The following is a 27611-nucleotide window of genomic DNA, read 5'->3' on the forward strand; positions in this document are numbered from 1 at the left end:
TCCAGGTCCAGGTTATCTGCAAGACAGCGGAAGTAAAAAGCGTAAAGGGATTGAGTGATTGAAACTTTTCCTTGAGTGAAGGTTAAGGAGGACATCCAAAGTGAAAGGAGTTATCCACAGGGAACTTATTAAGAATGAGTTTGAGCAGTCAGCTGATCTAAGGACTGAACGGAAGTCCAAGGGGCAGGGCAGTGGGGACTGAAGCCAGACTCACTCCTTCCTGTAATGTATATGCACCTTTGCTCCAGTACACAAATCCGTTGCTTCCTTCATTGTTTTAAGCAACAAAAATAATTTGTAATTGATAAGAGTGATTTGCAAATGGTAAAACCGGCCAAATTTCTAGAGATGAAAGATTATGCTGTGCCTAATATCAAAATGTACTGCCAGTGAGGGAGGTCTGTAAAAGCAAGGAAGAAACCAGACCAGCTCTGGATTAAAAACTTACCTCTCTCCTCAGCATTCTGTAATAACTTAAATGGGAAAAGAATTTGAAAAACAACAGATACTTGTGTAACTGAATCACTTTGCTGTATACCTGAAACTAACACATTGTTAATTATACTCTAATATAAAATAAAATTTTTTTAAAACACACAAAAAACTTACCTCTAACGAAAACTGACCATATGCCATCAAACAGTACAAACAGAATGTATTTCTCAATCTATCAACTTCCCTTTGTTGACAAACCTACAGGGCAAGAATACAGTAGTGTTCACTGTTTACCCGGTTATTAATTTACCCAAGGCAAACCTTTGTGCCCAAGAACAGAAACATCCTAAGCCCTTAGAAGTTTTTAGGTGGCATGGAAGGGAGGCTGAGCTTCATAAGGGTGTCTGATGCTACAAGTGAAGAAAAGTCAGACTAGATCGAAAAGGGTTTAGTATCACAACGAGGCAGAAACATGTAAAATATTCCATGCAGCCAACCTTGTTTATTGAGAAATCCTGGTTTTATTGCCCGTTAACATGTTTGCTCCACAAACTAATTTCTCATAAAGCAAAGCACAACTTTTTCTTATAAATAGTATAAATTATTTTATTTACAGAACTTGTTACAAAACAAATAGACTATATATTTCTTCTCTTTTAAATATCCAAAGTAATTTTCTATCCCTTGACATTTGTTCATGTTCTATACAGCAGCCAACACAAAGTCCAGCTGAGATGCTCTTGATTATGTGTACAAATGATCAACCTATTCACACATTTTAACACAGGAGATTGCTTTTATAACCAAGCTCAAAAACAGAAAACAAACAAAAAAAAAAACACAGCAAAATGCTTTCAAGGCCCTACATTCATTCACACTGACAGTATGTAGTGCTCATTTAAATGATCTGAAAATGTAAAAGGTTTTGCACAAAATGTAAAAATGATTATTTTCTGCTAAACAATGAAACTTTTAACAATCATTTTCCAAAGCCCAACTTTTTCCCCCGCAGGACAGAATGGGAGATATTAAGAAATTCCTTGGCAACAGAACTCTCGCAGGAAGACAGCTGCCTTTATAAGTTACATTTTTCAAATTATACATTTTTTTCAATGTTCTCAGAGGTACTTTGTATTATATTTTTGGAATACAAAATATTTTAAATATTCTATCTTAAACTCTGCATTTCACCAGTGAATAACAAAACAGACACATTGTGTAAGTTGCTGGCTGACAAGAAGATTTGTAACCCTTGGTGCCACCGGGCAATCCATCACCAGTTGAATTCCTGTGAACCAAAAGGTCTTAATTTTAAAATACCTTATAAAATTACCAGCATTTGGTGGTTTTCAACTCCTCCCCTAAAATTTTAGTAACAATATTTAGGTGGAAAAAGCAAACTCCAAAAGTTCAACTGAACATTCAAGTCTTTTTAAAGTATCTGTCTAAGCTTAAAACTAGGTTCAGGCACTTTCAGTTTTTTTTTGTTTTTTTTTTCCCCATTAGTTTTAATCACATCACATACTAACGCACATGTGCTCAGGGCGCACGCACACACACACACACACACGCGTGCACGCACGTGCACACACACACACTCTCTCACACATAAAACACTAACAAAAGAAAAGCAGTGTGTCACTTATTACATGTAGTCTATTGGGAAATCAGGCAACTAGGGAGAAGCAATGCCCACTTCATCTGTATGAATCCACTCCCGAGACACTGAAAGGGACAAAAGACTTTCACAGAACAGAGGCATCCCTTAAACCGTAAAGGAGGCAGGTTCTAGAACTATTGGCTTGGCAGTGAACCACTTCAAATTATAAAAAGGTATTTACTTTTATTAATTAATAAATAAATACTAGATGATCTCAATTGTACCAAAACAGGATATCCGAAAAAAAGACCTGTGCAAAAATACATATTTAAATATGTACAATTCATTTTTAACAAAATATGTCTTCTCAAATAGGGATACTTCCATATTTATAATAGAACAAGAAATTCCAAAATAAAGATACAAAAGTAGGTTTTGTATAATTCTTTGTTCATCATTGCAGCATTTTTTTTTTTTTTTGTAGGTTAAGAAAACTGCAGGAGTTGTCATGAAATTCTATTGGAAAGAATATAAAAATTATCTTGGTTTTAAATTGATACCAAAGTCTGTCTAGAAACAACCCAACCACTGCAAATTTGGTTTTTGCAAGTTAATTTAATTCAAAAAAATACTTGTACTCCCGTGTTTTAAATGGTCTTAATTGTTCATCATAATAAAAAGTAGTTGTAGGAGAAAATACAATATTTGAACAACAGTCTAAAATTTAATAGCACTGTTTAGGTCTGTTTGTGGCAGGCAGAATCCAAAATGGCTAATTTCCTAACCCCGATGCTCTGTGTACTACCGGGAGACAATAATGAAATTTCAATTAAAACCTCAGTCTAAGAAATCAAATGATCAAGACTCGCTAATCTAAATATCTACATTATTCTGCATCAACCTGCTATCGTGGATCCTATTCACATCTTTCAGAACAACATGATCTGTCTATAAATTCCATCACTAAAAGCAACTTTATTTATAACCATCAAGTCCCCTTGGCTCTGAAAATAAATTCTACCCATACCCCATTGCACTTGTCACCAAGGAATCAACTAAGTACGTTCTGATTCCCTCTTACCTCCTTCTCTCCATCTCCTGGGATGAACAACCAGACTGACCTCTCCTAATGACACCAAACTGGCCCATCCGTGCTTTCTTCTTACAAGCTCTCTTACAGTATCATTTTTAAAACATTTACTGACTGATTGCATAATAGGTGAACAAGATACTGTTCTCCCCTTCCTTTAAAAAGAAAATCAATATTTTACATCAATTTATAGCTAAAGTATCTGAATAAAGTTTTTGTTACCTTACATAATAAGAATAGTTCTGTAGCAATTCACATTATTAGGCTGGTAACCAAGTATTTATTCATTCTACCTGTTGTTGACTTAAAATTCCCTGAAACTGAAGTTTGTAACCCAAGAATTGCAAGGAAAACGGATGCACTGACTGGCTCTGTCCCAGCCCCGCCCAGGGCCAGGATCAGAACCTTGGGAAATTTACCCTGTGTTCGGCAGCTTTGTGTGTTCTTCTAAGCAAAAGTGCCTGGCTCTCCTTTCAGGAGCTGTGGTGGTGGAATCATCTGTTAAAGGGCTCCAGCTCATCCCCTCAAATTCAATGACACCTTCTCAATCAATGACGTCTTAACCTATCAAGCTCTTCCTTTTGGGGTGGGGTACTAGAAACACTATCCTGGAGGGTCTCTGAAACTCTCCGTGAGATGGCAGGCGTAAATCCCCAGAAAGGAGGTGTGACTGGGAGACACTACGCATGCATCCCGTCATCGCCGCATGGGCAGGTGTTCACAGTCACCAACGCCCCTCCCTGGGTGCCTGCTCCCCATCCCAACTGCATCCACATAAACATGTGTAGTGGCAGGAAGGGGTGTGTAGATACACACAATATGGGGCGTGCTCCAAGCGGAAATTTACACTTAGTCCCAGGACAGTATCCAAAGAAGAGGTTGCGGGTAATGCACCGAGTGCCTTGGAAACATTTAAGTATATCAATGACTTGGTGAACGACAGAGTCTGCTGCATCCCAACTATTTCACGTTACAAAGGCAATTTTTAAAAACAGGAGACTGGGCAGGACAACCAACCTAATTGTATACTGTTTAACATGAAAACAAAGGTTAAAAAAAATTCAATCTCTTTGGAAATCTTGGAAAATTTTCCCCCATAGTGATTTCTGTCTACCTCCCCACCCACCAGAATTTGGCTTTCCATTATCAAAATTGTTTGCATTTGCATTTTCTTTAAAAAAAAAAAAAAAATCACACAGAATTGCTTTTGTACCATGAAAAGTAAGCCTCTAAACTGGTGTATACTTGCTCTCTGGCCATCAATGGCTTTAAACCAGTTTGTACATTAGAAACTTCTGACGGCTTCTGATCCCAAATTACTTGCAAAAGGCTGGGCAAAAACACAGGCTCTTTTGTCACGGTGCCTCTCACTGACGTCCATATTCCATTCCCGGCACCTGCTATAAAAACCTAGCTGCAGACCCCCTTACTCCAAAGGGCTGCTTGGGGTGCAGCTCTGCTCGCCCCTGGGAGGTGTCTCCAGTTAAGGTGCCTGACTGCTGGAGAGGGACCTACAGGCGACAGGGTGAGGAAAGAACTAGGCAGGGAGAGGAGGGAGGGAGAAAAGTCTACAGTCACGCTCTTGCCAAGACACTCTCGCCAGCCAACCTCCTCCAAGAGTGGCTCCGTGAAATACTACAGGTTCAACAACGAGACAGGAACTTCTCACAGATTGTAGCAAGTAGTCCAGACCACTCTAACACTGTTAAAAGCAATTCGGTGGCTGGACTTGATCCAGTGTCCTTTACGAGTACTCACTGCTACAGACAAAGCTTCAGGGACATCCTCGTTAAAACAACAGCCCAGCAGATTTCTACCCTCGAGGCCCACAGGAGGTTGGGAAAACAGACTCAAAGGCATCGTGGAGTCCAGAGTGCTGAGTGGAGGTGTAACTTGTCGTCAAAAGTGTCCAGATTATTCCTCCCCGTGCTATTTTCAGCTGTCAGGGACGTGCCTTTGGCTTTCAAAAAAGAGGGGGTGGGGAGACAACGAAAGGTAAGTAAGTGGCTGTACACGGCCCCGCCCTGATTTCTAAACAAGGTATTCCCGAGGCCACTGCGTCTCCACCAACTGGGCGATGCCAGGAGCAGGCAGCTCTAGAATTTGGCTTTAGCTTTCAAAAGCCTTCTGTGCCCTGGGGCACAATCCTTCTAAAAGACTGGCTTCTAGAAAACTGTCCAGAAGAGACACAGACTGGATTTCTAGCTTAGAGAAAAGGCTCACATGTTTGCCTTTTGGTTCTATTTACTGATGCTGTTTCCTTGAAGGTATTCCAGGTTGTCAACTGAGACGTGAACAAGGTCAAATGGGCCACCACACAGGTGTGAAAACTCACACCCAAGGCCGTGCTGAGGCGGGGAGAGGGGACTCCGGCCTTCACAGTCCCACAGTGAGCTATTTTTAGGTCCTCGGTGGCAGAGCCCACGAAACAACTCGGGGGCTGGGCTCGCACCCAGCCCCATCTCCTAGGCTCCCCAGTAGGTCGCACTGATTCCGCTGTTGAGGGGATTCCAACCAGTTCAGTTATCTCTGCTTTAAAATCAGCTCCACGGAGAACAGCGAGCTCAGGTCCCTACTGGTCTAAGAAGCAGCCTTCTTTACAGCATTTTGGAGTCATGGGTCCCTTTGATAGTCTGAAGAAAGCTACAGGATCCCTCTTGCAGATAAATGATCACAGACGTAAAAATACGCAACATCTTGGGGGTTCATCCATCCTCTGATCTGTAGCCATGGGCCCCCCTAGAATTTGTGCAGCATAACAGAAAGTATGCCACCGCAGAGGAAATCTTTCTCAAATACAAACTTAACATGAAACTGCTTTTAAGAACCCAAACTTACGCTGTTTGTCCTAGTGGGACACAGTCCCCCCCTAGACGGTGGAAATCAGAGGTGGCAAACTGGCAGCTCATGAGCCAAACTTCGCTGGCAAACGTGTGGGCTTCACCAGATCAAAACAAAACGAAAGACTACAGAGCTTTAGAAAATGGTCAAATTTCTCACGCAGGTCCAGATCAGCAGTTTCTCTTTGAAATTGGTAACAAGCTTCTGGGAGCAGCTGCTCTGTGTAGACGAGACTCCCACTCCCCCATTCCCCACAGACACTGTCACTCTCTGCTGCACCCACCCGGCCTCTTCCTCGCCTTCTGGCACTGGTGGGCAGTAAGGTCCGCAGCGGCGTCTGCGTGAAGACGGCGTGCTCAGTGACACTGGCGTGGGCATCCCGAGGCAGTGGGACATCCCTCCCGGGATTCATGTGAACCAGGAAACTACACCCAGAAGGGAGTTATTAAGGGATGGATTCTTACAGTGTTTGCACTGTGTTTTTACGCTTATCATTAAACTAGAAGGAATAACTACAAATCAAGAAGGTTTCACTTGTCCAGGAACCCCTGTTCAAAGAGACCCAAACAACACACGAATAGCCCATATGTATTTGTGGCTCAGAGAGAAGAATTGAAGCAGCTGCTACCTAAATTTGTGCATAATTATTTTCCCCATACCTTTGGCACTGAGTATTAATTCACACAGATATTGGAGGGAAACTTCTATCACATGAAGAAACTTCTTGGTATTTTCTGGAAAAGTTCTAGCCTGGCATTTAAGTTCAGTTTTGAAGATGAGGAAGGAAAAAAACAAAACAAAACAAAAAAGAGGCTCACATTTTAAAGTAGGGCTCTGGGGGTGACACCGCTGAAATTCCTGCTTGTAAGCAAGGGCAGGAGGTATCCTGCTGAATGAAATAACAAGATGAGAGAGGACCTGGACAGAAGAGAAAGGGAGCTGGAGGAAGCGGCCACAGAAGGGAAGGCCAGGAGGAAACAGCAGCAGGGGAAGAGTGGGGAAAAGACAAGACACCGCCTGAGAAAGCCACGGTCAGTAAGGAATCCGAAGGCCAGACAGCCCTTCTCTACAAGTGGGTCACGTTCAGATTTCTTTTCAATCTGTTAACTTAAACAAGATTTTAGTCTTCTGCTCTGCCCATAGTAAATGCTGTTTTCCTGCCTCCTTGGAAAACAGGGAGGAGAAAAAATAGGCAGAGAATTAACAAGAAAATTAAAATTCTGAAATTCTTTGATGGGAAAAATATTAAACGGTCTCTTTCAAATTTAAATCATCCCTTTCTAGATCAGTCTGATTTTAGCCCAGCTTTCTTCAGAAAAACACACCGAAGGACCGCTCTCCGGGAAACACGGCCCGCCGGCCTCCGGGAGGGGTCTGCCGTCACGCACGACGGTGTCCGCAGCACTGGCCGCCGAAACGCACTTGTCGCGGCCCCCTCACCCAGGAGCGCCCTCCGGGTCATCAGAGAGTCAGGCAGAGAGGAGCCTGTTTGGCCTCCATCCGGCCACCAACCCCCCCTTCTCTTAAAAGGCCCCGCAAAGCTGGACACTGGCTTTTAGGCAAACCCACCAACCCGACCACACAGGTCTCCAAGCTGACGGAAGATCTCACGGGAGGGGCCACGGGCCTCCCCATGGGGCTCCCAGGCCCTGTCCTACCTGATGCAGGAGGGAGCTGTTTGCCAGTCCTGGCGGCCCCGGGCTGGGGCCCGCGTGCTTCACGTGGACGTTGTTCACGGCCGGCAGTTTGGCCACCTTGGTGGGCCTGCCGCTGCTGCTGTTGATGCCGCTCGAGCCAGGCGAGCACTTTCTTTTCTTGCCTAGGAGCTTGTCCAGAGGAGTGTGTGGGTGGGAGCAGGCGCCGTGAGAGCTGACGGGCAGCTCGCCGGCCTGGTGCACGAAGGGGCCGAGGGAGAGTGTGGAGTCGCCGCTGTTCACCATCACGCTCATCCTCTTGATGGACTCGCCGGGGCTCCCGCCGGGGACGCCCCGCCCGGGCTGCTCGTGCCGGCCGCTCACCGAGTTCGCTCTGCCGGCCACACAGTTGAGGCCGACGCCGTGGGGAGAGGCTACCGCCGCGGGGTGGGGAGGCCCAGGGTGAGCCACACAGTTTTTCCTAAAAGACTCCATGGAATGAGAAGAAGAGGAAGAGGAGGAGGAGGAGGAGGAGGAGGAGGAGGAGGAGAGGGGCGGGACTAACAGCGGGGAAGTGTTTTTGCGTTTCTTTCCTGAGCCGCCGCTGCCGGCACTGCTACTCGCGTGGTGACAGTTAGTGCTGTTACCAGAAGACTCCTTGGGCCTTAAAGACTTGCTAGATTTCAACTTCTGAGGTTTCCTGGCCATGGGGGAGGAGGGCACGGAGGACAGGCCGGAGGGCGTGGAGGGGGAGGACGAGGAGGAGGACAGCTGTCGGGACTGCATACTGCACACGGGATCCACGGCCCCGGAGGCGGCGGGCTGTGCGTTCAGCGTGGTTCCATGAGCTGGTACCGACTTGCTACTGGGGGAGATGCAGGAGGACGACAGCGGGACAGGGGAGGGAGACACGGTGGCTGCTGCCAGGTGGCTGACCCCACAGTGTGCTGTGGGCACAGAGTTCATCCGGTGAGGAACACGTGTGGAGACGGGCGACGCGGCACCGGGCACTGGCGGGATCTTCCTGCGGAACAGAAGAGGGGCCTGAGCAACATCCACCACTGCCCTTCGTGGCAACTTTCAGGACACTCCCTTCACCTCTGGCACTCAACACACCCCTTGGTCACAGGGATCGCGCTGAGATGCTGGGCCACACAGAGGGTCACTTTTCCCCTTCAGATTCTTAATGCCTTCCTGCGCTCTGAGAACAACGGCCTGTAAGGCCGTGTGCCTCACCGGTGCTGCGGCCGTAGGTACGTATCCCGCACCCTCCCGTCCGGCACCCCGAACTCCATGATCCTGGCCACTGATCTTCCTTCAGTTCCGAGACCAGGCCGTGAAGCGAGACTCTGTGTATCTTCCGCCTACAGCACTCTCACCCCAACTTCTGCTTACCCTTCTGTTTCAGCCCACCATCACTTTCTTAGGAAAACTGTCCTGACCGTCCTGACTCGCTTCGCTCCCGCACTGCCCCCTGTTCCTAGACTTTGGAAGAGTCTGGTAGTTTTAATGTGGGACTGATGATCACTGTCTAGCATCTCTGCAGACGGAGCAATCCACAGCTGATTTACCACTGTCCATCCAGCACGGTGCCTGGCACACAGAAGGCGCTCAAACGCTGAGAGAACTCATGAACGAACGAGGGAAAAGGAAGGGCACAACTAGTTACTAACAGCTAGGTCCCAGCTACTGGCCTCAATGCCTGTACAAGGGAACAAAGCCCCCAAATCTCAGGGGGACTTCTGGTCACGGTGCACTAACACTGTGTTCTGTTTACAATATTTGGGTAAAGTATGTATTCAAACACTCAAACCAGGGAGGACCCCCCCCCCACCCCGGCTTTTATTTTAGCTCCGATTTTTAAAATGTGATGGCGCCAAAATCTCAGAAACCCCTATGGCATAATAAACCCTGAGGTGGCAAAACAGCAAACGGCCTGACTGGAAGCCAAGTGCCAAGACTGCCCGGCTCCCGGCCTCCACGGGCAGCTCTGGCTGATCCGGGCGCCACACCAGCGGGGGCCGGGCTCCTCATCCTTCAAGTGAGAGCGCTGGCCTAGACTGCTGCCCAAGGGCTTTCCACATGCGTTTTGAGAAGGACTATAGCTATTAACAAACGGAATTAACAACTGCAAGTGTGCGCACCAGCCTTAAAACTCCCACTCAAGAGTGTGGCTCTGGCCCTAAGTCAGTGCTTCCCAACTGCGGCTGCACGTCAGAATCACCTGTGGAGTTCAGGCCACACCCAGACGGGCCACATCAGAATCTCGGGGTGGGGTCCAGGCGTCAGTAAGTTCTAAACCTCTCCAGGAGATTCCAGCGTGAAGCCAAGGCTGAGAAGCCGGGCTCTATCCCCGTGCTACTCACGAAGGATAAGCACTGACATTACCTGAGAGGCTTACTAGAGATGCTGAGTCCCTGGGCCTCACCCCAGACCTCCTTCATCGTGCTGTGTATCTCAACAAGATCCCCAGGGCAACTGGCACCTGTGAGAAGCTCTGCTCGAAACGCAGCACAGGGGCTCCGGCTCCCTGGGCGCACTGGCTTCTCATGGCCACCAGGTGGCTTAGGAAGACGGGCCTAAGGGCCAGGCTGCTACAACCAAATCCTGTGAAAAGGAAAGGCTTCCTTCCATAGGGGCAAGGATGTGGACCTCTCTGGATGACATGACTGGTTTCTCTTAAAAAAGCTCTTTTAAGTCATTTCTTACCTTCTGCATAAAGAAGAGACAAAAAAAGAAGAGGTAGTCATATTGACCTGTGTTTGCACACATGAACTCAGAGACACGAGCAACGGATAAAACTGCTTCTGTCTGTGAGGAGTGGGTAGAAAACAGGAGTATGGGGGCCAGGGGGACTAAAACTTTTCACTGTATGCCTCTTTATATTCATGTTTCTTTTTTTAGCCAAGTGACTTTATTATCAATCTAAAAAATTAAATTAGAAAAAGGAAAACCCAAACCACAAAACCTTTTGATCACCACCCCAGCCCCTCCGTAGGGGAAGTGCAATAGTGGTCCCCAGTCACAGCACGCAAGCAGCGGACAGAACTCACAGGAGCTTGCAAACGGCCTTTTGGGTCGTGGCCATGCTCCAGAGGAAGAGCTGGTCTACTTTCACTGCTGCCCAGAGACTCCACACACTGAAGATAACTGACTTCACTGCCAGGCTGAAATTGCACCTCCACTTATCCCGAAGTTAACCACAGTAACTAAAGGGTAAGGGGCCGAGGAGAGTGCTGCCGGGGCTCTCTGCAGAAGGGAGGACTTCCGGCTGAGCCAGCCGGATGGGACCTGGCCGACTTCAAGACTTTCCTTGAGTGCCTCAAAGATGCCACCTGGAGAACAGTTCTCTGCTGGGTGAGAAGCGCCGGCGCCCCCACTCCTGTGCCGGCAGCACTGGCCTCCTCAAGCACCGGGCCCCGCACCTCTCTGCAAGCCCCTACCCGCCCCAGGCCGTGTGCCAGCTCATCACTGAGTGGTCCGTCTGTCTCTGCCGAATTGACTTTTTCATAACCAAAGGTCATGTCAAGAGAAAGAACGGTTTCCTCCTCACTGGGCGCAAGTGACGGATGAGGCGGTGAGCCTCTGTCAGAACAGAGGGACACAGACAGTGGAGTCAGCTTCAGGATCCTGCTTCTTCAGAAGCTCACAGCACACAGAAGAAAACCTCTCCAACACAAGCCATTAGGAACTGAAACTCTCGCAACCCAAACCACTGGCCATAAGCCACTTACCAATATAATGGGGATAAAAATTCTGAGGACCCTTCTAAACCCTTAGGAGTACATTAAACCCATAGTTCTGTGAGCTCAATGAGCTCTCCAGGTCCCACCAGGTAAGAAGCTGAGATTTCATGCATTTTAAAGTTTTCTGATATGAGGCCACCCCCCAAAGAATCCCAACAAACCACTGCCCAAGTCTGTCTCTGGTTCAGAACACTGTTCCTTGGTAAAGGTTCTTATCTAGTAAGAACCAGGAAGAAACATGAAACAAAGCAGAGTAACACTGCTCTGGGGCTGGGCTTCACCGTGAACAAGTGCACGTCCTATTAACGACCATGGGGATGGTTCTCTGGATTTTGGACTACCCGAGGTCTCTGACAGCTTCCTCTGACTATATCAGGCAAGCAAAGCAGAGAGGCAAAAATAGATGTACTCGCAGAACCCACTCAGGGAGGCACTAGTAACTGACGCCCAAATGGAGGGTTTGGGATGACTATTATCGGACAGCCCCCTTTAGCAAAGCTCAGTGCTTCCCGAAGTAGGTTCCACCAAACACTAGTCCCCAGGATGCTCCCCTAAAAGAGGTTCCCAGGTCAAAAGAGCCTGGGAGACAGTCCGCATTATACACGATATCCTCTGCTTTGAGAGTTACAACGGACCGTGCCCATTAAAGGCTTTGAGAAGTCCTGCAGTGACAAAAACTATTTTACTTCAGGAAAGGCTGAGCTAATAAACCTTTCGGGCCACGGAACTGTTCTTCCACTTAACATCACGTTGGGGAAACGGCATGCTTGAGGCCACACGAGATGATCGTCTTGCTTTCAACTGTAAACCAGAGCGAATGGCTCCTTTCCCTAACACCCTCGGCAGCTCCTCAGGGCCCTCAATCAATTTCAGCGTCATCTGACCTCTCGGATCTCCTCTTGTTCCAGGAGCTTTCTTGCTCTTTCTCAAACAAGCCACGTTCTTTTCTGACTCAAGACCTTCGCACACACGGTTCTCCTTGCCTGGAACCCGCTCCTCCCCGCCAGCCCCACGGCTGCTCTTTCTCATCCATTCGTCTCAGCTCAAGGGCCCCTTAAGACAGGCTCTCCATGAATCCCTCCGTCCTGTTATTTTCCCATCTCAGCTCTTAGGTGGGTCCAAACCCTGGCTCCACCTCTAACGTTCTGTGTGACCTTGCTTCTCAGTTTCAATATCTGTAAAACAGGAATAATCCAGGCCACCTGACATAGCAAGATGTGAAAATTGTATTTGCTAAGGTGCCTGGCCTACAGTAGTCTCAGTAAGTGCTACAGGTTATTAGCGTTTCTGTTATCTCCCTTATGACAAGCTATGATCTCTATGTTCTGTTGACTGGCTTTCGCATTTCTCCCCGACCTAGAAGGTGAGCTCCGTCCATCTGGGAGTCCCTCGGCCTGAAACCCCAGCACCGAGAACAAGACACATTTGCTCCAAGAGTGAGTGTATGAATGATGAGGGCCCTTCCTCCAAGGCTGGTCAAAGGCCACGTGTTCATCTCAGAGACCATTACCTTCATTAAATCAGCTCCATAAGAAACAAAGAGGATGCAGCCCTGATGTGCCACCCGCCCCCAGAGGTGGTGGGACGGGCACTCACTTCCACAGCTGCGCGTTCAGATGCTTCTCCACCATGAGGTTGAGGGCGCAGCGAAGCCGATTCCACCTGGAGTCAAACACGTAATAGCCTCTTCCAATCTGCCGGCTCCCGAATGTGCAAAACTGCAAGAGAGAGAGCACACGCTCAGACTCGCTAACTCCAAGGGCGTGCGGCCCGGGAAGGAGCGGTGAGGACAGATGGTGCTTACTGAGGACCGAGGGCTGTGAAGCACGAGTGTGACAATGCCTAGCCCTGAGTGTCATGGAAGAGAACGGGAAGAGCAGGAGATGCACCCGACCGAGTGCATGCTGCCTCGGGGCGCCCTGCTCTGAGCTGCACTCGCACCTTGACCTCGCCCCGCATGGACCGGAGGGCATGCCCGGGTCCCCGGCGCGCCCCCCTGCAGTGCCCTGTCCCTGCGGCGTGGGGAGGGTTGGCGCGGGGGCGGATGTGGAACTTACAGATGCTGGCTGAGGATGATGACCTGAATAATGACAGTCCAGTTTTTCAACAGACTCTTCTTTGTCATCGCCTTCTCCCTCCTCACTGGATAACCGAGAAGCTGGCTCAGTGGCAGGCAGGGGAGGGTGTGGAGATTCATGGACTGGAGGCGGGTCAATGGGGGCACTCCCACCTTGCTGAGCAGGACAGCCTGGAGGCCTTGGTAAGTAGAAAGTGCAGCACTGATCAGATCACATCACATGTCTGGGAATCAGCCGCCTTAACTCAGATACAACAATGTATCCAAAACCATCCGGGGAGGTCTGGGCTCCACCACTAGCACTAGGGACACAGATGCTGATCCAGGGGGCCTGGGAGTGAAGGGTCCTCTCTCCCGAACCGCGCGATGTCAAATGCAGCTATCTGCCCGATCTAACCAAAGTAACTTATAACCACTTCTCTATTCCATAGCCACCTGGTCCGCCTCCTATTCTCCCCAAAGAAGGCGAAATACATGTGGAATTTAAGAGAATTCTTTCTTTGATTCCTGTTCAAATTTCACCTGGAACTGGGTTACTAAGGCAATCAATGAGGTAATTGGTAATATGCTCTAAAATAACCTAAGAGGGACAGGAGGTGATAAAAGAAGGTAGCTTTACCATTTTATGTGGGTAATCTAGAGTATGTAACTCAAGGACAGCAGTGTGCTTTTCCAACACACATAAAGGCCTGGTGTTTCTAGGCTTAAGCCTATTTTTTAATAGATGGAAAAACTTTAATGAAATTGGCCAAAGAAAGGACTTGCTAAGGAATCGACAGCCTGGGCCTGGCCACATCCTCGGGCACCTCCTCTGATCACTCCTCCAACCGTGTTGTTCGGAAACCAGGGGGCCCATGTGGGGACAGGCTCACGTGCACACTCAGGTTTCCAAGAGGGAGGCACTTCCATCCCTCACGTGACCATTTCAAGAATCAAGACACGTGAGGGTAAAAGGTTAATCAAGCAACAGCACCCAAGGGTTGGCACATTCCTAAGCAGAAGCCCTCGGCCCAAACTCAAAACCCTCGTTCTCTATGCCTTTCTTTTTCCCTTCTTTCTGGAAAGTGGGTACCAAGTCCTTTACTTCAACTTGGTTAAATATACAAGCACGCACACACATATATTCAGCCCACCATCACTGTCTCCAAGGGATGTGTCTAAGTTCTGACCTGCTGCTCACTACACAGCTCAAATGACTAATACACACTCGGGCCAGAGTCCCAAATGAATGAATGAAAAAACATGTTGTAAATGCTGTAAAGACTCAGGCTGAATGCCTATCCCCAGCAAGAATCCCAACTGCTGTGTTTTGCAAGAAGCAAGACAAATGAATGGGAAATGGCTGCCAAAGCCATGTGAAACGTTCCCATCACTAACTTGCGGGCAGGATCCGGGCTGCAGCCCTAACTCAACAGGGTCAGGAGACACCAAACGCTGAGCAGGGGCAGAACAGATAATTCTAGCTTTACTCTGCTGCTTGCATTTGGCCACAAACAGCCCTGGTTGAAACTCAGTGATGAACGTTTTTTTTTCTTAAAGTAAAACCCCATTAGAAAAACATCTCTTCTCGTAGCGAGCCTGACGTCTGTCCTCGACATCAAGATACACCGGGGCTCTACAGTCTGCACGTCTGTTCTCTGAAAGAGGGAGAGAGAGCTGGAGGACGTGGCTTACCTTGGAAGACTAGGGGTGTGAGGTTTAGGTTTACTAGCTACGAAAGGCTTTGATTCGGAAGGAATCACTCCGTGAGAGTTTTGGTGTGGCTCCTGTGAAGTTCTAGGAGGAGTGGGATGCGGGTCCCTGAGAGGCTGCGTTGGTTGCTGAGAGTCCGGATGGCGAATCGATTCCTTTTCCCTGGTTTTGTTTTTGTGCTCGGCTAACAACACATCGAATCGTTTTCTTCTACCCTGGACAGCCCTCCGCTGGGTTAAGGAATGTGTCTGCAGACCAAAAACAACAACAACAAAAACAAACAACCAGAAATGGAGGAATCTCAGTAATAATCTTTTCTGCCATACATCAAAAAATACCAATGCCAATAAAAAAGCAATTTGAACCATTAGCTTAATCAAAGGCTGCTCAGTATCTGATAGGCTAAAAATCTTAAGAGTATGATTTTTTTTTTTTCCTAATAGTTAGAAGCAGATATTCCAGGCTCCAAATGTATAAGAACCTGGTGATGTTATTTCCACCAGAAGAAAGAAGAAATGTTAACTGTGCCACCAGGTATGTAACTGGGGGGCAAACAGTAGATACAAACAGGTAACAGGTCCTCGTGTTTTGTGCCACAGGAACAATTCATTGATCAGAGCTGTTACCAACTCCGCTACAGAAGTCCCCTTTGGGCCATTCAGAGTTTTGAATGTTAACAGGGAAGAAGCACTTATTCCATAAAATACGTATCACAAAGTCTTCTTTCACTAACTGCCAGAGAGTAAAAATTAAACACAACTGTTTCTTTATTCCTGTGGCAATGCTACACAGAGAGAGAAGGGCTCACAGCATCCTGGAGACAGGCCGAGGGAGACCTGGGGGGATTAAAGAGTAAGAGGCCAAAAGAAGACAGGCTGTGCACAGGGAACGACGCAAACCAGCATGAGTCCCTATCGAAAGACACTCACTATGGAAATCAAGAAAATGGGATAGCATTTTTGGATCCAGAGACAATGTCTAACCTCAGAATTTAAAGATGGTCACATTCTTTTTTTTTTTTATTGGAGTATAACTGCTTTACAGTGTTGTGTTAGTTTCCGCTGTACAATGAAGTGAATCAGCTATATGTATACCTAGATCCCCTCCCTCTTGGACCTCCCCAAAACGGTCACATTGTTGAGAAATTTGAAATTACTCTTGAGAAGAAGAATGGTCAAGTAAACCTGACCACTCCATACTGCTTAGGGCCTCCGTCTGTAAAGAAAAAAATGCAAGGAGCCACTAACCACAGCAGCCCCAAATCACACCTCCCAAATATGAGTTCATCTACATAAATCCTTCCCTCTTCTATGTTACAACAATACTACAAATGATACTTTCTGTGTGTTCATTATACACACATTATACAAATGTATTGCTCTAAAGGCTTACATGTTCGCTACAATTTAAGGGATTTTAAGGGGAGTTAGGCTTCTAATTCCCTTTTGCGGTTCAATAACATAACCTACGTCCATACCACATATACTGCAAACTATGTTCGCCCAAAATCTAACCTGGCACAGATCGTTAGAAAAATATGTTGAGCTTCTTTTTAAGATTTTACTTGGTTTTCTTTAATATGTAATATATCCACAAGAAAGTAACCCTAAGTGAAGACAAGGACCTTTGTTTTGTTCAGTGCTGTACCAACACCTAGTACGGCACCTGACACGCCATAAATGCTTCAAACAAAAACCAGATAAAAATAATGGCCCCCCAATACATGTTGAATGAACAAACGAATATACGTCACTGGGGGTCCACCTGCCTGTCTCTCCAGACAGATGATACAGAAGCCTCTCCTCACCTTTGCATGTCCCCTGGTGCCTAGCGTGGGAAGACCAAGTGAAGAAAGTAGGCAGAGACGATCAGTGCTTTCCCAGCTTGGTTTGAAGAGTACATAGCATTTGCCCTGAGCTCTGAAGAATCTTTCAGCCACAACCCTGATGCCCTCCTCGCCATCAGAACTCTGTGGGGGGCTGCCCAAGGCGCACAGGATAAAGAGCAGCTGCACGGAGGCCCGGGGCGCTGCACGCTCTAACACCCCTGCTCCCTGCTCCTCTGGCACCAGGTGCCGCCTCCTCCTCCTGCTCAGCCTCCTGGCTGCCCTTCAGACCCTAAGCTGTTTGTCCTGCCCCGTCCCAGAGCCTTCACACAAAGGTTGTCTCCTCTGCCTCTCCCACCCCTTTCTGCCCAGACAAATCATATGGATTTCAGCCCAGTATTCCTACAGCAAAGGAGCCTGCCCTGACTCAGTTCCCCTAGTGAAGGCTGTCATTACACAGGCCTCTCTTTTTTATTACCCATCAGTGGTAACTTTTACAGTTACTTGAGTCATTACCAAGTTAATCTTCATCTCTTCCATTAGACCGTAAGCCCCAAAAGGGTAGGAGCCACGCCTTGATTTTGTTCAAGCCTGTATCCTCTGAGGCCCAGAAGGAGGTCTGTGCCCGCAGATGTGTGCAGTAAATGCTTCTACCCTGAGAGGAGCCCAAATCTACTTGCATGGAAGGCACAGAGGACACAGAACACTGGACAGGTGAGGAAGTGAGGAGGGGACAGTGAGGGTGGCAGGCAGACGACAGAGTGACAGGAGTGGGCAGCAGCAGATGCCCTGACAGCAAAGAGAACGGACAACGTCCTCAGTCTAAGACAGGAGAGATCTGGGCAGCAGCGTGGGGGACATTCAGCTGGGTCTTTGACATGCAAGACCCACCGCTTGCATGTCAAGCACTCCAGTGTGTTTATTAGCCCACCCACCGCTGAATGGATTCGGGCCGCAGCGGAGGCAAGGAGAGGGAGAAGCACTGACAAACAGGACACGGAAGGAAAGTAAGGGTGTTCTGTGCAAGGGCAGGCCAGCCACAATGCCGCACGTTCTGCCGGCTCCATGCCGAACTCATGGCATGCCTGGATGAGGATGCATACTAACGCAAAGACAGGCTTAGCACCCTGCTACAGATGGTGATGACACCCTTAACAGGACACGTGGAGAGCATACACGACTTGAAAAGGAAGATGGGGGGAAAATGCGGGATCGACACGAAGCCAGTGAAGGTTCAGGAAGAAGGCTGGTCAACTTCCTTGCAGATTCGGAGTTGATAAAGCTTCTGGTTCACCAGCATGCCTCACAGATGATTTGAAAAGAGCACCCCGGGTAAAGCAAGCATCCTTCATTGACCACAGGTATCACAATACTGAGAAATCTATGTTTCTGAGAGCCAGGTAGGCAGGAAGAGAGCAGAGAGGGGTTGGCAGTGTGACATGGCGTGGAGCAGGGCTGAGGCACACACTCACAAGTTCCCTCGGGGGCAGCGGAACAGGACATGATTCTACAGAGCTCAACTGGCTACTGTCAAACAACACACCACTCGATGTGTCCAGTTAATATTATATAAAACAAAGCAATCTGTCCTGAGGAGTTTTTAACCTAGAGATTCAACGGTGCAATTGGAGTGGGGATGACCATCTACCTCTGAAATAAAATGCAAAATTCAGAATATATATGTGTATATATGTTTTCCTCTGGGAAGAGAATCCATAATTCTTTAAAAATTAGGTATTTAAAGGTGCTTTTGACCAACCTAGTTCCTCACAAGATTCAGTACCATTGTTGCAAGATAAAATCCACAGGCTAAAATTAAATTACAAATTTAAATTAAAATAAGAACTACCGAGAAATAACGTTTCCCGTTTCTGAAGATTTTAACGTTCCTCTACTGTTTAGGGCTGGAGTGGAGTCTGAATTTCTTTATTCAAACATAATCTTTGGTAAAACTTAAAATAATATATCAAAAATTTTATTAATTTTTAGAGAACAACACTAATTTTTATAATTTTTAACCTCCTCCTTTAAACAAGGGTTTTAAAATTACTTCAAGGCAATGATTCTTAATACTTTTTGAACCCTTCTGCAGGGTGGCTGGGGACATAAGCATATAAGCTCATTTATGAAGGGGGTCTACTGAAGCCAGAGGCCACCCCCATGTCAACCCTTATTTTATAGCAAATATACCGCCTTCCCACTAGCATACTGGCATTTCAAAGGAAAACTCAGGATAGAAAGGGGGAATCTTCACATTTTCTTGGGTTTTACATATACATTAGATTATGTGGTACCTAGTATTTTTTTTTTAGAACTAAAAAAATAAAGGTATCTCAAAGTCAGAGATATTTTTAAAGTAGCTGTAAAATTGAAGAACCAGAGATAACACAAACATTTTAAGAATATTCACATATATGCAAAGGAAATTTCTGGACTCATTCCAAGTCAGTACAATTTAAACCACAGTGAAGGGGAGCCTCTCAAATTTCTATGAGGAAATATTAAAAAGCTTTGAAAAATAACAGATTGCTTAGGAAAAAACACCATTCCCCTGGATACAGTAAGGCTCACTGGAGGCAAAACCCCTCTTAAGATAGCAGTTTATAACAACAGGCTCCACGTTTTCTGAACTTGAGGCGTTCTTCATCAAAACGGAGTCATTCCCTCACTTAAAAATTCAGAACAACCCTCAGAGCAGATGCCCTGTGAGTGAGAGACGCTTGGGGAGCAGTGCTGTACAGCCCAGGTCCCCGAGCTTCCTGGAGCATCGGGCTCTGCCCAGGAGCCCCCTACCTTGCATGTCAAAGACCGGGTGCAGGGCTTCTTGGTGTCGAGATCGATGACCCCACAGTGGATGTCAGGATCAAACTCCCTTTCTGTCAAAAGCACACAGACATTACAATGGGCTCAGATGCTGCTTCATTTATTTTGAAAATAATAAAATAGGAGAAATCTGAGATTCTCCTATCTCAGACCAATTATAACTTGAAGCAAATCTATCACATTATCAATAAATATAAAATATACAAAGTACGAACGAGCGCCACTAGAAAGCCACAACATCTCTAAGAGAGTGGGGACTCTCGCCACCAGATGACAGGAAAGAGACTGTTTAAGGCAGCATTACTCATTACTCCATTTAGGAATACACCACTAGAAAGCTACTTTTACGTCACCTACCCACACACGTGCACTTTAAAACCAAGAATGAAGAGCTCAAAGACACTACTTAAGGAACTTCATCCTAAAGCTGAAGTTGGCCAGTTTCAAAAAGAGGACTTACAGATAACAGTTGATTTGCTCTCCCAGGAATGCCCAATTAATACAGAAAGAAATACTGAGAGAAAATATGAAGTTACCTGATAATCTCTTATTTAAAAATTTCCTGTTATTGGAGTTATCTTCTGACTTCTTCTCCAGCGTAGGCGGTGCAGGAAGCCCTTTGCCATTCAGAATCTGTCCAGGCGAAGGCAAGGTTGGCTTTGGTATTGAGGGGCAGTTAAGGCCAGGCTTGACTGAGGAACTCACAGCAGCAGGACAGACTGGCCCTACCGCAGATTTCAGTAGTGCGCCATCCATCTTCGGAGGAATCTTTTCCACTTGGACAGAGGGCGTCATGCTGTCGTAGGGGGAAGTGAGAACACCAGCACCTGAGTGCCCCGGCAGCCCAGGGTGACTGGTGAGCCAGAGGGACGAGGGCAGAGCCTGGGTCTACCTGTGCACCGTGCAGAGCTAGGCTCCCAAAGGTACACATTACGAAAATTTGTTAGGGCTACGCAGAAAACTCAGTAAGACTTTTACTCAGTCTGTAAGCCCTTCTGGAGCAGCAGAAAGCTCCAGCGGAACCATCAAATTTACCTGGTCTATCATCATTCCAGAACAATCCTACACATGAGCCCGTTACCCAATGTAATTCCTGCAAGAAGCAAAATATGAAAAGGTCTAAAAGGACCAAAGACTGTGGCAGGACCTTTAGAGGATACCTTTTGAGAGCTGTCACTTTTAAGAAATGATCCACCAAAATAAAGTAAAATGAGTGAGCAGCGAAAAGAACAACTGAAATTAGAGAACATTTCCAAGAAATGTCACTAAGGACTTGGAAGAACTCAAATGTCCCTAACAATGTATCTCCAAGAAGAGGTGCTCTGCCTCTGTCAATGAGGAAGACCAATGTTTAATTAGGATACGATGTGTCACTGAAGTGGTAATTCTCCAGTCCCTGAAAAACGTTTCTCCATAGGAGCCTGGAATCTAAGTGCCTGGCACTCAGCTGGTGAGCACTGAATACCTGTATCACTAACCAAGAACTGACTTTTTTCTGGAATCTTACTGATACTGTCATTTGGGTGGCAAATGTTGGTACGAAGCTGACAGTTAGCCTGGTCCCCGTCTAAAGCCCAGCTACAAATAAAGAAGATTTGGATTGATGAGGTTTTATAAACTTCGCCCAGTGGAGTCAGTGCTCTAACAGCTGTTAAGCGGGCAACTGACTTACACACTGTACTGGCATTTTCTTTGGCTGACAGCTCCAGGAACGAAAGCCAAGCTTCCTGTACTTGCACTTCTGACAGATGAGCAGAGGCTGCGGGCTTAGCAACCAGGACAAATAGCACCAAACAGCTGTACCTGGAACAGCCCAACAGCAGCAGAGACACTGCAAGATGCCACGGCCTCTCCCAGCTGGCAAGGTCCGTGCGCAAGAGCAGGTGCTGACCGCTGCCCGAAGATTAACCAGGTTATCAGACCTTGGGACTGAGATGTGTGGCATACCCTCCGAAAGGGAGGCAGGCCAGGGAAAAGCCGCCCACCACCAAGGCCGAAGCATGCCGTGACGGGGCAAGATATGTTTCCATGGGAGCGCACGGCTGCCCCCCATGTGACCCACAGAGCGCCGGCCAGCCTACAGGCCCGCCAGGGAGACTCGTCAAGGCCTTGCCTGGTGGTGTGAACTTCTTCCAGCCTCCCCTCATCAGTGCTTGGATGTGAACCCAAGACTGGGGGTGGGAGGAAGCACTGCTTCCCTATTTGCTGTGCGGGCCCCAGAAAATCCTAGAACAGCTTCTGGGGATCTCTTCACCTTTTTATTCCTACTGTCATCCTCAGCGGCGGCACCAGCATCCGTTCCTTTACGGTCTCCTGTGGGCCGGACACTAGCCAGGTGCTTGAGTCTAATACATGAATCCTACCACCCCCACTAACCCTGCACAGGGGCCGTTATCTTAGACTCTGAGAGAAACAGGGCCTTGGCCAAGGCCCCTCAGCTAGGAAGTGATAGAGGCGGGATTTGAACCCCAGGCCTGTTCGACCTGAGAGGCCCGTGGCTTAAGTTCTTCAATCTTATCACGCTTCCCTCTCCTTACCCAGAAAATGGAGATAACAGCAATACCTATTTCAAAGGGTTGTTGTGATAAGTAAATGACAATACACTTAGCTAAATTTCAATAGCTGGCACACAAGAAAGGATCAATAGATAAGTATTATTATTGCTATTATGACTCTATAAAGTCTCCCAAGGTATAATAGGGAAACAAAAAGAAACAACAACATATATTTGAATTTTCCCCAAAGTGGGCTCTCTTTCACATTATCCACGTACACTCTCAGATGCTACTTGTGTACACAGTTCCACTTCTGGCAGGTGAGCTTTAAGAACCCTCTGGGCCATACTCACATTCTACCATGGGGGACTCTATTTTGCTGAATGGGATGCATTGGCCTGCTCCCCCTGAGCTGCAGTTTCTCTTTGGGCGATTTCAACAACTTGGAACTTAACGAGGATGCACTTAGAACACCTCCACTGGAAGAACGGCTGCTTCCACTTCCACTGCCTCCTTTGCTTTTGGACAGAGAAGGGAAGAAGGAAAATACTGAAGTGGGAGGAACGGCCAAAGAAGGCTTGCTGGATGAGCTATGTCTTCTTTCTGAAAAGGAACACAAAAGGTGGGGGGGGGGGGGGGAAGACACTGTTTCAGGCAAGTCTCCAATGGAACCCTGGGGGAGTCCCCGGAAATCAACACATTTAGGTTCAAATACGTGTCACTAGTGAAAATATATTAAACTCAGCAGCTGTCAGAAATGGCTTATCTAGACCCCACAGACTTATTCTGGATTCTAGGAACTGGTCCTTCTGCTTAGGAAATGTCTCCGCATAAAGAGGTTTATCATACATAGATAACCATTAGGAAGCAGACATTCTAAACCTGAGAATAGTGGGTTTTGCATTTTAGAAATGAACCTCACTGACTGCAACTTGTAGTCAGAGAGGGGGAAATTATTCATTCATCTGCAGAGCTCTGCTAATTGACACTGCACGGAATTCTTTCTGCCTTTCTAGCATAGTACCTCTCCAATTTTCAAAATAGCAAAATGTTAAGAAACAAGTTGTACCTTAATTTTTTTATTTTTGTCACTACCCACCAGTATATAGCACCAAATAAGAATGTTTCTAGGGTTATCTTATCGTTCCCTAAGAATCTGTGCTGAAATTTTCCAGTCAATCACTTCACTCCCCACTCCCAACCCCCCCCTTTTTAAATAATCTCACTTGACTACAGATGGCACAGCTCTTGTTCACACCACAGGATGCCAAAGGCGCAAGACAAAAATACCACAAATAGCTAAGCCTGCTTTTTATACCAGGAAGTAATTCATGGTTAAGTAAGGACTACGCAGGCTTAACTGAAGGTAAGTCTATCCACTAGAGAATCAGGTTTTCTCAGAGTAAGGCAACCCACACTAAATAAATCGAGAGCTGTTGAAGAATGTTACCATCAGAAACAAGTAAATTATTTAGTAACTTTATCTACTTAAGTACCTCAAGCTGGTAGCTTGAGTAGTTGCCTTTAGTTAAACTTGTAATTTAAAATATGTTTGCTTTACTCTTAAGTTTTAAAATGTATGTGATCCAACATTTATTTATCACAATATGGAAGCTATATGAGTATTTTTTAAATTAAGCATACTAGAATCAATTTGACTACAACCATCACGTAAAGGATTTATTTCCAAAGGTCCTTTTACATCAGTCCTGAGACTCTCTGTGAAGCTGTGCTGACTTCCTCCCAGAAGGGCATTAGCTCAAGGACGCTTTCTGGGGTACTAAAGAGCCTGCTCTACACCAGGACAAAATCATCATGCTACCTACAGGCAGAATTCAAATTCTCCAACTAGACCACACAAGGGCTACAAGCAGATCAGGAAGGCTAAACTGATAGTAATTTATAACTGCCTGCTGCTTTTTTTCCCGCCAGATATGAAAGTAGTGTGTAAGGAAGGGAAAGTTAAAATAACAAGTTTAATAATTTTCCAAATTTGGCACCTGAGGTTTTCTTTAAAAAAAAATTAGTTTCCTTCTCTTCCGTGATCCCAAAACACTCTGAATATACTTTCAAGCACTGGCACTTGTCAGCCAGGACTGTAAAAATCTGTCTCCCGTTCTGCCGACTCCCTTGGATGGTGGAGCTTCCTGTCTCGGTCATCTGCCCCTGACAGCATGGCACAGAGTAGGCCTTCAATTAACATTTGCCCCATCGGTACAGCTCTTCTTATGAAGAGAGTGATTTTCAAATGGTCCTAGACGAGTGGTTCTCAGCCTTGGCTACACATCGGCATAATCTAATGAGCTTATTAAAAAAGACTGATGCCTCAGTCCCACCTTCAAAGATTCTGAGTCTGATTTTTCTGTGGCCTGGGCATCCAGACTTTTACAAGCTCTTCTGTGCGATTCCACTGCGCAGCCAATGGAGAGAGGCTACCCTAGACTAGGCTAATGCCTCAAGAACCATTAACCACAGCTGAGTAAATCACCATCTGTACGGCACCGAGGACACTGCCCGGCACATGGCACTATACACCAGGGTTTGTTAAATGAAGCTCACCGCTACTACTTGTCCTCAACTAGTGTTTTCCAAACTTCCCTCAACTGCAAACTATTTTCATCATTCTTACCAAAGACACATAAAAGACTATTTTTTACTCAACACTTTTATTCAAATTATCAACTCTACTGTTCCTTCCTCCTCCTTAATCTAATACTCACCAGTCTTTCACGGGGACAGCACTGGTATTTTGGACACAACAATCCTTGTACAGGATTTCAGGGTGGTTAGAATTCCTGTCCCCCAGCCCTTAATCACCAGTAAGTAGTGCCCCTCTATCAGGGGCAACCTGAAACTACCCCCAATCTGTTTTCAGATGGCCCAACGTGAAGCAGGGTACCACTCTCAGTGTTTTCCAGAACTCTTATTGTTTTCCAAAACAATAGCATCTATAAAACAACAGGTTTAAAAAGTGTGTAATATATATTTCTGATATACATTAAAATAAATAAATATTTAAATTAAAATGTTCAGCCACAAAAATCACCCCCAGTGGCAGTGTACTAAAGGAATAATTCCCATGTCTGTGGTACAAAGAGGGGGAAAAATTCCAACCAGAACTTTGACTTCTAGGAAATACACTCTTTTTACTATTTTGGGGGTATCAGAATTCTCAAGCAAGTGTCTCAGAGTAAAAGTGATATATTTTCTCTGATAGCAAATGATGTAAATAAAATTCTCAATCGAATTAAACATAGTTCACTATAATGCTTGTTTTGAAAACGTAAACTTATTCCGAAGTCACTGATCTACTAAGGAACAATTTGAGCATAAAGAATTTTTGCATTTCCTTTTGCAAGATTTCATCTGCAAGAAGCACTAGGTGAATGCAGAAAACCACACCTGGCTAAACTGAGCCACGTGGGCATAAAAGCTCACACCCTCAGCCTGCCCAGCACCCCCCCCGCCCCCCCCCCCGCAAACATCCACCATCCACCTCAGTTCACCATGGACCTTAGGAGCCACACCATCCACAGCTGGTGCTACACCTTTTCCTCGATATCAGATAATCTTCCTTCCACCACTTCACAATAGCTTACAAACTGAAACCCTTCTGACACCTACCTGCAAAAGCACATGTCAGGTTGTTTTCAAGGAAAAATATCATATTAGAATGAATATTTATGTATTTTTTAAACCATTTAATACACATAAAACTGTGCTACCATTCTTGTTAGGTTCCTATCTTTTTCTGTGTGTCACCGATGAAGTTTTGAGTGTTGTGCCCATTATCCCATTTTTCTAATGAGTCTCCTGTGGTTTTTATTGCGCCATTTTGCATAGTGCAGTAATTTCTTAGGAATGTGTGCTGTCTTATGGCAGAACTGGCTGCAACTTCCAGTCTACCCTTTCAATTTTTTCTTTTTTTTTTTTTTAGCTGCACCGAGCTGCATGTGGGATCTTAGTTCCCTGACCAATGATCGAACCAGAGCCCCCTGCAGTGGAAGCGCAGAGTCCTAACCACTGGACCACCAGGGAATTCCCTGTCCTTTCAATTTTCTATTCCCATCATAGTCCACTTTCCCTGTTTTCTTCCGTTAATCCTTTTTTTTTTTTCTGAGTTGTCTATTAACTCTTGATACGGGATTTCGCATTAGAAAATCAAGAGTCAAAGCTTTCTAACATTAAAGTCAGCTGATGTATCAATAGCATTTCAAAAAAGTTGTATTTTCTACTGCAACAATAAAAGCTATTTAAAAACTAAGAATGGCAATCTATCATGTGAACTTCCTTCATTCACTAGAACTTGAAACAGACTGCGCGTGTGTGTGTGTGTGTGTGTGTGTGTGTGTGTGTGTGTTAACTGTGATTCTGGCTGAAAAGTGCCAGCTCAAATCCTTGTCATGCTGCTGAATTAAGTTTGTTCCTTCACATCATGGTCTGGTAACTCATTCTCTGGAAAGGGTGGCATTTGGCTTTCCCTTCACAAGAAGCCAAGAGGAAAAACCAAATTAAATTATAGATGAGTTGGACTCTCCCCAACCTTTCACATTGGGCCCTTATTTTTCTTAAGATTTTAAACTGGGCTTCCAGTTTTAAAAAAGTGTTTGTTTCTAGATCAAAAGGGAAACGGGCAAGTTATGGGTAGGGTTAGGACCTTATATTAAGTGGACAAACTGGTGGCCAGATGCTAAGCATAACTGAAGTGTGGTTTGGTGAGGAGTCCAAGTTGAGTTTTCAAAGCACTCCTCTCTCCAGGGTCTGGCACCAGCCCAGAGAAAGCACACTCTGTCCCTGAATGAGGAGGGCACTGTGAACGGCTCCAGCAAGCAGGAGAGACAGGCAGACCAACAAACAGACAAACACAGATACAGTGAAAAGACAGAGCAGAGACAGAAGGACAGACACGGGTGAGTGTGTGGTGTATGTGGGGCAGTGCTGGGGTTGGGGGCGGGGGGGACCACACAGACAGACAGATCTGGAAACAGAGACAGGGAGAAAGAGACAGAGAGCAAGAGATGGATGCATCGGGCTTTTTTCCCTTGTGGCCTGAGCATGTGATACCACTGCAGGCAAGGGTAGGATACAGGGGTGGCCAGTGGAGAGGACAGCTTTAAGTCTTCCAAAATAGAAAGCAACCAAGAATACTGAGCTTATAATTGTGGATTCACGCTGAGGTTTAAAAAAAATATATATGTAAGTGTTGACACCTAGGTACAAACCAAAAAGGAGTTCAAAGCAAATAATTAGATCTTTTAAAGGCATATACATTGCTTTGGAAAAAAAACTAAAGATAACTTATAATGTGTAAGTGTCAAAGTTAGGACACAAACCTAAAATGCAGTCAAAAGCA

General features: G+C 46.1%; 1 protein-coding gene across 1 annotated transcript in view; it reads right to left on the reverse strand.

The window, feature by feature from the left end:
- Positions 1-1027: 1027 nt before the first annotated feature.
- ATXN7 (ataxin 7) overlaps positions 1028-27611 on the reverse strand; it is a 127890-nt gene continuing 101306 nt past the window's right edge. The window contains 10 exon segments of the mRNA XM_082344698.1: positions 1028-5085; positions 6785-6806; positions 6808-6852; positions 7625-8624; positions 12943-13064; positions 13404-13602; positions 15098-15363; positions 19734-19816; positions 20300-20559; positions 22612-22861. Coding sequence (XP_082200824.1) covers positions 4976-5085; positions 6785-6806; positions 6808-6852; positions 7625-8624; positions 12943-13064; positions 13404-13602; positions 15098-15363; positions 19734-19816; positions 20300-20559; positions 22612-22861 — 2357 coding nt within the window. The 3' untranslated portion in view covers positions 1028-4975.

Source organism: Balaenoptera borealis (genome assembly GCF_965194805.1).
Source record: "Balaenoptera borealis genome assembly, chromosome: 12".
Classification (NCBI taxonomy): domain Eukaryota; kingdom Metazoa; phylum Chordata; class Mammalia; order Artiodactyla; family Balaenopteridae; genus Balaenoptera; species Balaenoptera borealis.